The sequence below is a fragment of the Desmodus rotundus genome, chromosome X (genome assembly GCF_022682495.2).
Source record: "Desmodus rotundus isolate HL8 chromosome X, HLdesRot8A.1, whole genome shotgun sequence".
In the NCBI taxonomy this organism is placed as follows: domain Eukaryota; kingdom Metazoa; phylum Chordata; class Mammalia; order Chiroptera; family Phyllostomidae; genus Desmodus; species Desmodus rotundus.
The window spans coordinates 67143736-67158629 of NC_071400.1; the positions used below are offsets into that span (position 1 = coordinate 67143736).

General features: G+C 37.8%; 1 protein-coding gene and 1 pseudogene across 1 annotated transcript in view; both read left to right on the forward strand.

The window, feature by feature from the left end:
* Positions 1–3428, forward strand: part of ZNF41 (zinc finger protein 41) — a 37834-nt gene extending 34406 nt beyond the window's left edge. The window contains exon 6 of the mRNA XM_045187546.2: positions 1019–3428. Within this exon, the coding sequence (XP_045043481.2) occupies positions 1019–3066 (2048 nt within the window). The 3' untranslated portion in view covers positions 3067–3428. The remainder of the gene's footprint in view (positions 1–1018) is intronic.
* A 456-nt stretch (positions 3429–3884) lies between these two features.
* Positions 3885–7512, forward strand: LOC112322490 (protein mago nashi homolog pseudogene; annotated as a pseudogene).
* Positions 7513–14894: the final 7382 nt, after the last annotated feature.

Consider the following 14894-nt stretch of genomic DNA (forward strand, 5'->3'; position numbering starts at 1 on the left):
CTGTACTAGTCAGTGGGGGCGGTAGACACCATTGAGTGAGCATGTGTACTGTGTGACTATCACATTCAAAATGACTGAGCAAGTAGAGCAATGAATCTGCATCATATTTCACTTTAAGCTTGAAAATTCCTCTATGAAAACTATTAGGATGACTCAGAATGCCACAGCTATGGGCAACTGATCACAACAACATGCCTGCTCATGCATCAGGTCTCATGCAGAGTTTTTTTCCAAAACATCAAATCACTCAGGTGACTCAGCCCCCCTACAGCCCAGATTTGGTGCTTTGTGACGTCTGGCTTTTCCTAAAACTGAATTCACCTTTAACATGGAAGAGATTTCAGACCCTCTATGAGATTCAGGAAAATATGATGGGGCAGCTTATGGCAATTGGGAGAACTATGTGAGGTCCCAAGGTGCCTACTTTGAAGGAGACTAAGGCGTCATTGTCCTATGTACAACGTTTCTTGTATCTTGTATCTTGTTCAACAAATGTCTCTAATTTTCATACAACATAGCTGGATACCTTCTGGACAGACCTTGTATAATCTGAAATATTTCTTGCATGCCAGGGTTCCCTTTAACAGACTTTAGTTTCTTCTTCTGGTTACTCTGTTCACTATCCAGACCTTCTACTAGTGGATGTGGATTCCCAGGGTTCAGATCCCATCTCTCTCACTTATTTGGCTATTTGATCTTCAACAAGTTACATAACTTCTTCGTGTTTGTTTTCTCATCTGTGAAACATGACTGATAGTGATAGCTACCTCTTAGAGTTTAGTGAGGATTAAACGAGCTGTTATGTGTAAAGCACTTGGAACAGTGCCCACTGCATTGCAAATATTATATAATTGTTTTGTATATAGTGAGTGTTCTAGAAGAATTTTATATTACTGCATTATCACTATTTTCATTATTGTCATATGGACTCTGTGTTCATCTTGTCTGAATTACATGTACCCTCTATCCTCTGCTAATTATCCTTTGAGTCATTTTCATTTTCCCTCTTTCTTTTTAGATGAAGATATTGGGCAAACCCAACAACAGAGAATTTCTGGAGAAGTTTTATTCCACTGTGAGAAATTTGGTCAATCCATAGAAGATTCATTGCGTTCCATTTTAGAATTGTGGCAAGATAATGACCAGCTAGAGAGAGATCAAGAAAAGCAAAATAACCCTCTAAGTCATGTGAAAGTATTCATTAGAGAGAAGGGCTATGAATGTAAAAACACTGAAAAACTAATTCATGTGAGTACCAAGATTGTTCCTTCAATTAAAAGACTCCATAACTATGACACATTTGGAAAGGGTTTGAAGCATACTTTAAACTTACATAATCATAATAAAAGCAATGCAACAATGAGCCTTGATAAGATTTTTGGAAATGGCAACAATTTTGCCCATAGCTCTTCCTGCACTAAGAATGACAATGCTAATACAGGAGCAAATGCCTGTGAACACAATCAATGTGGAAAACGTCTTGGCCACAAACAAGCTCTCATCCACCATCAGAAAATTCACACCAGGAGGAAACTTTATGTATGTACTGAGTATGTGAAGAGCTTCACCCAGAAGTCAGATCTCTTTGTGCATCAGAGAATTAATTCTGGAGAAAAATCCCATGAATGCAACAAAAGTGATAAAGTCTTCACTCAGAAGCCCCAAACTGATGTAGCTCAGAGTGTTTATACAAGAGAAAAGTCCTGTATATGTACTCATTGTGGGAAGGCTTTTACTCTCAAGTCAAACCTCATTACACATCAGAAAATTCATAGTGGGCAGAAACCCTACAAATGCAGTGAATGTGGAAAAGCCTTTTTCCACAGATCATATCTCTTTAGACATATGAGAATTCATACAGGAGAAAAACCTTATGAATGCAGTGAATGTGGAAGGGGCTTCTCCCAAAATTCAGACCTCAGTATTCATCAGAAAACTCACACTGGAGAGAAACTCTATGCATGCAGTGAGTGTGGGAAAGCCTTCACAAGAAAATCAGCACTTAGGATGCATCAGAGAATTCACACAGGAGAGAAACCCTATGTATGCACTGAATGTGGGAAGGCCTTCATCCAGAAATCACATTTCAATACACATCAAAGAATTCATACTGGAGAGAAGCCTTATGAATGCAGTGACTGCGGGAAGTCATTCACTAAGAAGTCACAACTCCATGTGCATCAAAGAATTCACACAGGAGAAAAGCCCTATATATGTACAGAATGTGGGAAGGTCTTTACTCATAGGACAAACCTCACTACTCATCAAAAAACTCATACTGGAGAGAAACCCCATATGTGTGCTGAATGTGGGAAGGCTTTCAGTGACCAGTCAAATCTCATTAAACACCAGAAAACTCATACTGGAGAGAAACCCTATAAATGCAATGGTTGCGGAAAAGCCTTCATATGGAAGTCACGCCTCAAAATACATCAGAAATCTCATATTGGAGAGAGACACTATGAATGCAATGAATGTGGGAAAGCCTTTATCCAGAAATCAACACTAAGCGTGCATCAGAGAATCCACACGGGAGAGAAACCCTATGTTTGTCCTGACTGTGGGAAGGCCTTCATCCAGAAATCACATTTCATTGCACATCATAGAATTCATACTGGAGAGAAGCCTTATGAATGCAGTGACTGTAGAAAATGCTTCACTAAGAAGTCACAACTCCGTGTGCATCAGAAAATTCACACAGGAGAGAAACCCAATATATGTACTGAATGTGGGAAAGCCTTCACTGACAGGTCAAATCTCATAACGCACCAGAAAATCCATACTAGAGAGAAACCCTATAAATGCAGTGACTGTGGAAAAACCTTCACTTGGAAATCACGTCTCACCATCCATCAGAAATCTCATACTGGAGAGAGACACTATGAATGCAGTAAATGTGGGAAAGCTTTCATCCAGAAAGCAACACTAAATATGCATCAGATAATTCACACAGGAAAGAAACCCTATGCTTGTACAGAATGTCAGAAGGTCTTCACTGACAGATCAAATCTCATTAAACACCAGAAAACTCATAGTGGAGAAAAACTTAATAAAAGCAATGACTGAAAAAAAGCCTTCAGCTGGAAATTATAACTAGGTATGCATCAGATGGCTCATAGTGGAGATGAGGAGTGCCTGATGCCACAATCATTGTGTGTGGGGAAATAGATGTGACAGACTACAGGTGAAGTGAACAGAATGCAAACAAAGCCAAGTATCCCCCCAAACCAAATAACTGCATTACCACAGTTGATACACAATTTTACGTGTAGGGAGACTCTGATAAAACCTTTCGACAATAGTCCTGTTTGGTTGCATGACTCATGCAGGGGCTCTCAAGCTCCTGTAAAGAGTAGAAATAGGGACCTCAGAAGATGATTTGTAATCTCTTATGTTTCACTTTTTGAATAAAGGGATTTATAAATTTAGCATTGATTAGTTCTTCATACTCTGGAATGTAAAAGTATTCAATATTGGACAAAATTTTTCAAATGTCTTGGGTGGGGAAAAACATATGTACCCAAAAGATATGTAACGTGGTCACATGAGCACTTGCACTTGAATTTTCATAAATGCATTATTCATATGAGGCAAAATGTAGAGACAATCCCAATATCCATCAACTGGGGAGTAGATAAACAAAATGCAGTATATTTGGCAATAAAAAGGAATAAATACTAATTCAGGCATACCTAGTTTTATTGCACTTCACAGGTTTGCTTTTTTTTTTACAAACTGAAGACAAGGTCAGCAGAAAGATTATGACTCACTTTTTTGCAGTACTCACTTTATTACAGTAACCTAGAACTGAATCCACAGTATATCCCAGGTATGCCTGTAAATACTACAACATGGGTGAACCTCAAAAGTATTATACTAAGTGAAAGAAGCAAGACACAAAAGATCTAATATTGTATTTGTACATTGTATTTATAGGAAATGTCCAGAAAAGTCATATCTATAGAGATTAATAGATTAGTGGTTGTCTGGAGGCAAGAATGAGAACAGTCATTAACTGTAAATTAGTACAAGGGATATTATCGGGGTGATATAAATGTTATGGAATTTGATTGTGGTAATGGTTGCACAACTGAATAAATTTAATAAAGGCCATTGAGGCGATCCTTAAAGCCATTCCTGTTTAAAGGAGTCTCTGCCATAACATCTGTTGCCACCTATAGCTAGAATAGTGTCTTAGAGCTTGTTATATACTTAAGAATAAACTTTTGGATGCCACTGCCAGGCACCCAGTGGCAAGTGGGCTGAGCCTTTGGCAGGCTTTCTAGGAACAAAAGTGGCTATGGCCAGCAATTTCTACCTGCACTGCTATTTAGGACACAAGGGCAAGTTTGGACATGAGTTTGTAGAATTTCAGTTTTGGTCAGACAGAAGTTTAGACATGCCAGCAACAGCAATAACAAAAATGATGGCCTGATCAGAAGAGAGGCCTATGTACAGAAGACTGTGAAGAAAATTACTGATGACAGTGAAATTACAAAAGAAGATGATGTTTTGTGGCATCCCCCTGACAGGGCTGGCCAACAGAAGCTTGAAATTTGAATTTCAGATTAACACATTGTTTTTACTACCTATAAAAAATAGGTGCTCTTATTGATGTAAATCAGTCAGAGGATCCTGAAGACCTTTGAGTATTTTACTGTTTGGTGCAGGATATGAAATGTTTAGTTGTTAGTCTTACTGGATTACATTTCAAGATTAAACCAATCTAAGTTATATGTTTTTAAAAATATTTTATTTATTTATTTTTAGAGAGAGGGGAAGGGAGGGAGAAAGAGAGGGAGAGAAACATTGATGTGCAAGAGAGATACATCAATCAGTTTCCTCTCACATACCCCTAACTAGGGACATGTCCTGCAACCCAGGCATGTGCCCTGACTGGGAATCAAACCAGCAACCTTTGGTTCACAGGCCAGCACTCAATCCACTGAGCCACACCAGCCGAGGCTAAGTTATATGTTTTTTTAACCTGTTTTTGTATTTAATTAATGTTTGGGTAAGGAAGAGTTTGTCATTTACAATATTGGCATTTATGTGAATGTGAAGCAAACACAACTTTTGTATGCAAATTGAAAATAAGAAAATATATAAACAACCCTGGCTGGTGTGGTTCAGTTGGTTGGAGCATTGTTCTATACACCAAAAGATTGGTGGGTCCATTCCCCATTCCCGGTCAGGACACATCCTGGGTTACACGTTTGATCTCAACTGGGGTACATGCAAGAGGCAATCAATCAACATTTTTCTCTCACATTGTTGTTTCTCACTTTCTCTCTCTGTCTCTCCCCCTCCCTCCCTCCCTCTCTCCCTCTCTCATCAATGGAAACATGTCCTCGTGTGAGTATTTTTAAAATTATACACACACACAGGTTTAATGGTTATCTTCACTTGTGTCCAAGTGGGTTGGACAGTCCCCATGCACATTAAATTCTATAAATAAAAGCCACCTTTTGTTGAAATTTTGCTCCAATAAAACTTACCAAAGCCTGAAAAAACATATTTAAAAAATTTAAAAAGAAAAAAGAACAGCCCTGACTAGTGTGGTTCAGTGGATTGGGCATCATTCCACAAAGCAAAGGCCACTGTTTCAATTCCTGCTGAGGGCACATGCCTGGGTTGTGGGTTTGTTCCCCAGTCGAGGCATGTATGAGAGGCAACTGATTGATTTTTCTCTCACATCAATGTTTCTCTCTCTCCCTCCCTTCCTCCTCTCTAAAAATAAACAAAAAACTTTACAAAAATAAATAAGAATTAAAAAGAATACACTCTTTTAAAAAAATCATTGAAATGTACAATTTAAATATGGAATGTAAATTATACCTCAATAAAGTCTCCTTTTCAGTTATTTTGGCTATTCTAGGTCCTTGACACTTCCATATGAATTGCAGAATAAGTTTGTCCATTTCAACAACAACAAAAAAGCTACCATGATTTTTATTGGGATTGGTTTTTTAATCATTTTTATTTTCAGTTACAGTTGTCATACATTATTGTGTTACTTTCAGGTGTACACCTCAGTGATTAGACATTACATAACTTAATAAGTGATCATCCTGATAAGTCTCACACCCATCAGACACCATACATAATTACTAGACTATTATTGACTACCTTCCCTATGCTGTACTTTACATCTTCATGACTTAGTCTGTAACAACCAATTTGTATTTCATAATCCCTTCACCTTTTTTGCCCATCCCCCTAATCCCCTCCCATCTGGCAACCATCAAAATGTTCTCTATATCTATGACTCTGTTTCTGTTCCATTTGTTCATTTATTTTGTTTTTTAGGTTTAATTGTTGATAAATATGTATTTATTGCCATTTTGTTGTTCATATTTTTGATCTTCTTCATGAAGGAGACCCTCTAACACAGGGGTGTCCAACCCATGGCCCACAGGCCACATGTGGCCCAGAATGGCTATGAATGCTGCCCAACACAAAATCATAAACTTACTTAAATGAAGTAAGCTTACTTACTTAAACTTACTTACCATTATTAGATGTTTTTGTGATTACATGTCACATAAAATAAATGTATGTACAATGACGTTTTATTAGATATGTACTGTACTGGAGCTCAGAGGGAGTGAGTCCAAGTAAGTCCATGCATGGGCCCTTTAACAGGAACTGCCTAGGACTTCAGAAGTTTCCATCTGCCTCAGCCTCAATCTGCTGGTTTTTACAGCCAGAAGTTATGGGGACTTCTCTTCCTGGTACTGGAACCTTTGGCTGGGGTGGTCTGGTGTGGGCCTGAGACCCCTTGCTCCTGAGATATCCCTTTCGACTTTTATCTGCCACACGTGGGTGTGGGACCAAATCATTCTGTCTCTCTACCCCTCCTACTGGTCTCTATGTGGTTTCTTCTTTAATTCCATAGTTGTTGGACTTCCATTCAGCTAGATTTCTGGCAGTCCTGAATGATGGTTGTTCTGTAGTTTAGTTGTAATTTTGATGTGGTTGTGTGAGGAGGCGAGTACTGTGTTTACCTCTTGGGACTGGTTTGAATCTATAGATTAATTTGAAGAGAATTGAAATCTCAACAATATTGAGTTTTCTGACCCATAAATAAGGTATATCCTGCCATTACTTTAAGTATTTTTTGATTTCTCTCAGAAATATTTTGTAATTTTCAGTGTATAGGTCTTTCACATCTGATAAATTATCCCCTAAGTATTTTATATTTTTGATGTTATTTTACTTGGTGTTGTCTTATTTCAACTTTATTGTGTGGTATTGGTTTTTAATTTCAATTTCTTGCTAATTACTAGTATATTGAAAATCAATTGATATTTGTATGTTTATCTTGTGCAGAAGTTAGAAGAAACAGTCCCCACACAAAACTTCCCTCCTAATACCAATTGCAAGTTCAAGTTCAAGGTTCTCCAATACCACCCTCAGGTTCAATAATTTACCAGATTGATTCACAGAACTCACTGAAAGCTATTATACTCATAGGTACATTTTATTACAGCTAAAGAATAGAGATTAAAATGAGCCAAGGGATGAAGCACATAGGGCAGAGTCAAGGACAGTAAACAAACGCAGAGCTTCCACTTATCATCTCCCCATAGAATCAAGACAGCATTACTCTCCAGGCATTGATTGCAATAGCGTGGAGTACTGCCAGCCAGGGAAACTCACCAAAACTGTAGTGTCCAGAGCCTTTAATGGGGCTCCATTATGTAAGCACAGGTGACTGTTCACATGGCTGGGTTCAGTTTCCAACCCTCAGGAGGCCAAGTTTCATGACCCAAAGCCCCCATCCTTCATCATGTTGTTGATGTGGCTCTGAGCCCCCATCTTAAATCATAGATACTGTCTGGATGGCACAAGGCCCCCAGGGAAACAAAGGCATTCCTACAAGGCATGACACTCCAGGGGCCTAGAGATTACCTCCCAGAAGCTGAGGGCAAAGGCAAGGTCTCTCTGGTTAAGGTTGAATACTTTACTACACATGCCACCCTTAGCCTTTGGCCAAGGCTCTTTCACAGCAAAATATATTTGTCTGGGCATCTAGTTTTTGTATAGCACTTATATGACACACAGCAATAGTAAAAAATTAATTGACCCAATAACACCATTATATACATTTTCATATTTTAATACTAATGATAACTCTTCCCCTTTGATCTACCTCTATTTGTACTTCATGATACACTTGTGCTGAATTATTTAGCATAGACATTAGCTGATAATCAGCTAAATCCATTTCTTCCTCAAGCCAGTCATTTCCATCAGTATTCTATCCTGAAAAATCCTTAACTCAATTTCCTGATATTACACCATCAATATAAATATAATCTTAGCAACAATGCCAGTGTTACACCATATCATAGTATGGTAGATATAAACTGCATATATAACACTGTACCTATAGTCAAAAATAATATACTATACTTTTCAATTTTTGTTAAGAGGTTATATCTCCTAAGTGTTCTTCCCAAAATGAAACAATAAAATAAAATACTGAAAAGATACTGGCACATTACTAGAGTCCCACTTCGCAACAGCATGGATGGAACTGGAGAGCATTATGCTAAGTGAAATAAGCCAGGCAGTGAAAGACAAATACCATATGATTTCACCTTTAAGTGGAACCTAATCAACAAAATAAACAAGCAAGCAAAATAGAACCAGAGACAGTGAAATTGAGAACAAACTGACAATAACTAGAGTGGGTGGGTGGGTGGAGATAATGGGAGGAAAAGGGGGAAGGGTTTTCAGAAAGGGGAAAAGGTTTATACATACAAAGGACACATGAAAGAAACAAAGGGGGGTAGGAACAAAGGTGGGGAGTGGGGATGGCTGGGGTAGGGGAGAGTGGTGGGGGGAAATGGAGACAACTGTAGTTGAACAAATATAATATATGCTTATAAACACTCAGTGGAGACAAAAGTCCTGGCTCCATCTGACACCACCTTGACAGGGCTTTGGCATGACTTTTAGGGCCTGTTGAAGGTAAAAATATAAGCTACTCACTTGGCATGTGTTGATATGAGTGGGAGTTGGGCCACATGTTTTTTCTATACTGTTCAGATGCAATAAAGCAACTATTTTCTATAAATTTACAGTCTTGTTAGGCTGCCCATTTCCTGGTTCTTTGACTAGAGAAAACAGGCTTTTTGTACGGGTCCATTGACATTCCAAGTTGCCAGGTTTTCCAGCATAGTCTCAGGTATATGAGGCAAGAAGGGAAAATCCATGAAACTCACCAATATGCTCTTTCTGGGGTCCTAAGGTCCCTAGCCAGTCTGCCTTCTATACTCCACCTTTCAGAATCATCTTGTTTGTTCTATGAATATTATTTCCAGGGTTTTTTGTTGTACATAGCAGCAGGAATAGGGAAGAAGTACATCTCCATTTTCCCATAAGTAGAAGTCTTATATTTGGGGTTTTCCCCCTTTATTTCCCATGTTTCTACTAACTTTCTCAGCATGTGGAATACATTTATCGTAACTTTTTGAATATCCTAATTGACTAATTCTAACATTTGTGTCAGTTTTGGCTTGGTTGATTGTTTGATTATTCTCATTATGTGTCCTGTTTTCCTACCTCTTTGCATGTCTAGTAATATTTGATTGAATGCCAGACATTGTGAATTTAACTTTGTTGGGTGCTGGATATTTATTCATATCTATAAATTATCTTGAGTTTTGTTCTGGGACACAGCTAAGTTACTTGGAAACAGTTTATTTTTTACAGGTCTTGCTTATATAATTTTTAGATGTATCTAATTAACCCCCACTACTGAGACAGTAGCTTCCTGAATTCTCTACCCAGTGACCTATTTTTCCAGTCTGGCTACTGAGAACAGTACTGTGTGAGGATCAGATATCATTTGCTCTTATCCTTTCAGATGGTTCTCTCCCTGCCTTTAGTTTCCTCACATACATGTGCTGATCAGTACTCTACAGAATACTCAAGGATACAGAATACCTAGGCAAATCAACTGGGTCGTCTCTCTGTGAAGTTTTCTCCACTCTGATAGCATGTCCTGTGAATTCTAGCTGTCTTGTTCTCCTTAGACTTTCAGTTCTTTCTCAGCTTAGGGAATTCACCAGTGTCTTCCTCAGTTCCCCCTCTTTCCAATGCCTTGAAATCCCTCTCAAGGAAATAATGCTGGACCAATCATAGGGCTAACTTCATTTGTTTCCCTTTCCTCAGAGATCACTGTTCTTCATTGCCTGACATCCAGTGACTTGAAAACCATTTTTTCCAATGTATTTTGTCTATCTTTGTTTTCTTTGTTTATTCCAGGCATGAGGGTAAATCTAGTTCCTGTGACTCCATCTTGGCAGGAAAAGGTCACAGGCAGGAATTTATAAATGTGGAGATTTGTCAGTGGAGGTCTCAATACAAGATATATTCAAGTCAGTGTAATTTTATGAATAGGGAATATTGTAACCTGGATTTGAGATAAGTTTGCCAGTGAACTTGTATCTATGAATGGGGAACTTGTATCTTAAGTGTTCATCAGTGTGAGGTATAGTGAGAAGTATTTAAGAAAGGGGATATATGTCAATGTAGACTGTCAATGAGAGGTATTCTCTAGTAGCTAAATAGTTATGAGTATGTTCAACTGGGATTTTCAAAGTGAAAAAATCCAATGGGCAGGTGTTTGCATATGAGATTTATAAATTGAGTTGTCAATGAGAGCTTAACCCTTGGTGAATATTCAAGAAGAAAGAGATTTGTCACCAGTGATCATCAATGGAGTTACACCTGGAAGGAAGGTAGTTATGAGTATATATCCCAGTAAATGTGGAACTATCAAACAGTGATACATTGATAGATGTATATGAATGAGGAAATATACAATAGGTATTGCCAATGGGGTACATATATCAACAGAGGTATTTATGATGGATATAGTTGTAAAATGACCTGGGCAATAGGACATATGGCAACAGGCAGGTGTTTAAAAATAAGGCCATTTATCAGCAAAGGTTATAAATGGGTTATACCATAAGGTGGGTTTTGAAGAATATAGATATTTGCCCTGGCTGGTGTAGCTCAGTGGATTCAGTGTCAGCCTGCAAACCAAAGGGTCACCAGATCAATTCCCAGTCAGGGCACATGCCTGGGTTGCAGGCCAGGTCCCCAGTAGGGGGCATGCAAAAGGCAACCACACATTGATGTTTCTCTCCCTCTCTTTCTCCTTCCTTTCCCCTCTCTCTAAAATAAATAAATAAAATCTAAAAATATATATATAGATATTTTCCAATGAACAAGCAACAATGGAATGTGTATTATAATGGTTATTTATAAAAAGAGATTTTTCAACAAGGGACTATAAATAAGAAATATGCCCATGGGTGTTTATGAATAAGATTTTTTAACAGCCGGAATCAATGGTTGATATGTCAATGTTTTTTATTTCTCAGTGGGAAGATTTGTTAAGAGGACTCATGAATGGAGATGTTTTAATGGATACTTTTGAATGAGGTGATCTTTTCCCCAACAGGTTAATTAATGAAAGATTTGCCACTGGGTAGGTATTTATGAAAGAGGAGATTTGCCAAAGGGGATCATCAATGGAGATATTCCAGTGGGATTTTTATGAATAAGACAGTACAACAGTGGTTACAGTAGGCAGAATTGTAAGTCAGACCCCCAATATTCCTCTCACCCTGATATAAACTTATCCCCTTAAATGTAGGTGGAACCTATAAATATGATGATATAACTCTATGATTATTTTGAGACAAAAGGGATCTTATAAATATAATTGAGGTTACTAATCAGTTGACCCTAAAATAGGGAGCTAATCCAAGTGACCCTAATCTAATTAAGCTCATGAACCCTTCAAAAATGAAGAGTTTTCTCCTCCTGGTGGCAGAAGAGGACATCAGAGAAACTGGAATTATGACAAGCATTTGGCTCATCCTAATTGCTTTGAAGACAAAGAGGCCCATGTGGTGAGGCATGCAGCTGGCCTCCAGAAGCGGAGAGCAACCACTGGCTGTCAGCCAGCAAAGAAGTGGGAATCTCAGTGCTACAACTGTAAGGTACTGAATTGCCAATAACCTGAATAAGGCTGGAAACAGATTCTTTCTGAGAGCCTCCAGAGAAGAGTCCAGTGTGGCAAACACTTTGACTTTGGGTCTGTGAGACCATTAAGCAGAGAACTCTGCCAAGCTCACTTGGACTTCTGACATACAGAACTGTGAGATAATAAATGGGTGTTGTTTTAGGCTGCTAAGTTTGTGGTAATTTGTTACACAGCAATGGAAAACTAATACAATATTTGCCAATTGGGTATTTGTGAAGGAGGGGATATGCCACACTGAAGAGAGGGGACTTTTCAAGAGAATGTTTTACAAAGGGCTTGGGGATTTGTCATCTGCAGTCTTGGAAATAGTAGAGATTTATAAACATTAGGATGTGACCATAGTGAGGACTGCATAACAGGGAACTGTTATGGGTTGAATTGTGTCCTCCAAAAAGATAAATTGAAATCCTAGCCCCCAGGACCTCAAGATGTGAGCTTACCTGGAAATAGAAACAGGAAGATTATCACTTGGGGGAGTGGTTGTCCTCAGAAGTCTTTGAAAATGTTAGTATTTGTCAGTGGGGGAATCTGCACACTAGAAATTATTGTATGAGCAACATCATCAGTAGAAAAATATTATAATATAATATTATATTAAATATTCAAAATGTCTTTGGGAGAGATTATTAAAATCAAGAGTTAAATTAAAGGTGCCAAAGTACATGAAATTATTACCATGATGTATTATTTCCAATATTATAAATTATCATTCTTAGTAAAACATTATTTGCAATATTATAATCATTACTAACATTTGTCACTACTAGGTTATAAATGAAATTATATTTACCATTATTACTACAAGTAATAATACTTACAGCTATGTGCCTAGCACTATTTTAAGCATTTACATATATAACTTGATTTAATACTCACTTTGTCCCTAAGAATTAATAAGCATTATTTTATCCCCATTTTATAGATGTAGAAACAGGCATAGAGAGGTAATTATGATTTCTCCAATAACACACAGTAAGGACAAGAAAAAGGCAGAATTTTTTTTCAAAATGCAAGCATGTACTAATTAAAACATTTTTCTTTAAGACCTAGCTAAAATCTTTTTATTTTTATATATTTTTAAAACTTTATTGATATGAAATTCACATACAGTAAAATTTATCCATTTAATGTGACAATTAAATTAATATATTCACAGACTTGTGTGATCATCACAATAGAATTTTAGAATATTTTCATCATCCCAAAATGAAACCCCACACCCACTAGCAGTCACTTTACATTTCTCCCACCTCTCCCCACCCCAGCCCTACATAACCACTAATCTACTTCTACCACAGTCTCCAAAAATTTGACTATTCTAGACATTTCATATATATGGAATCATACAATATGTGGTATTTTATTACTGGTTTCTCTGAATTAACATGTTTTCAAAGTTCGTTCATTCATGTTGCAGCATGTATCAGTACATTTCTTTTCATTACTGAATAATATAACATTGTATGGATAGACCACATTTTTATTATCCACTCAGCAGCTGATGGACATTTGGGTTGCTTCCACTTTTTGACTACTATAAATAATGTTGCTGTACACGTTTGTGTATAAGTTTTTATATGGGCATATGTTTTCATTTTTCTTAGGTGTGTATCCAGGAGTGAAATTCCTGAATCAAGTGGTAACTACTTTTGAGAAACTTCCAAACTGTTTTCCAAAACAGCTACACCACTTTACATTACACCAGCAATATAAGATGGGTCCAATTTTTCCACATCCTCATTAACATTTATTATTATCTATCTTTTTTTTTCCTAGCCATACTGGTGAATGTGAAGTGGTATCTTGTGGTTTTGATTTCCATCTTCCCGATGCCTAATGATATTGAGCAGCTTTTCAGGTGCTTAGGCCATTTGAGTATTTCATTTAGAGAAGTGTTTATTCAGATCCTTTGCCCATTTTTAGTTTAAGTTATTTATTAGTTTTTATTATTGAGTTTGAGTTCTTTATATACTCTGGACAGAAATTCCTTATCAGATATATGATTAGCAAATAATTGCTCCCATTCTGTGGCTTGACTTTTTACTTTATTTATAGTATCATTTGCAGCATAAAAATTTTAAATTTTGATGAAGTCAAATTTACCTCCTTTTTGTTTTATAGTGTGCTTTTGGTACTGTGTTTAAGAAACTGTTAAGGGGCAGGATATGAATACAGATTTGGCTCCAGTGTTCATGTTCTTCATTAATATATTACATAGCCTGTCTAAAAATCGAATCACTGTTAGTAATATTACACATGAAGTTATTGTTAGGAGAGCTTCATGTTTTGACCTGAAAAAATTACTGAGGGGTGAATACACCCATGGATCATCCTCCAACCCTAGCACAGACCTTGGAAGGATTCTGGGTAGGGACTGTGAAGCCCATTTTTTACGGAGAAGTACTGAGGCTTGACTGAGGGAAAGGCCAGCCCCCAGGCTACCCATGGAGCTGGACCCCATGCTGAACACCTCACAGGGCTGTCACCCCCATGTGCTTCCCCTCAGCCATCAGGGTCTCTCCCAAGCAGAGATTCACAGACACACAGAACACTGGGGTAGGGGTGGGGGTAATTTACTTTATTCACTTTAGTGGATTTTCTAGAAGTGTGATGGGGAGTTATAGTGACCTCAGGACTACAGATACCCTGCCAGGAGCCACACCAAGTGCCTGGAGCAGGCAGCCTCTCTGTGGGGTGTACATCTCCATAGCAGCCACAGCTAAAGGGATCTACTTGGAATGAAGGTACACTCCCCAAGCAGCCTGAGACTCCCACTTGCTGTTTAATGTCTCTGGCCATATCTAGTATATGTAACAGTCCT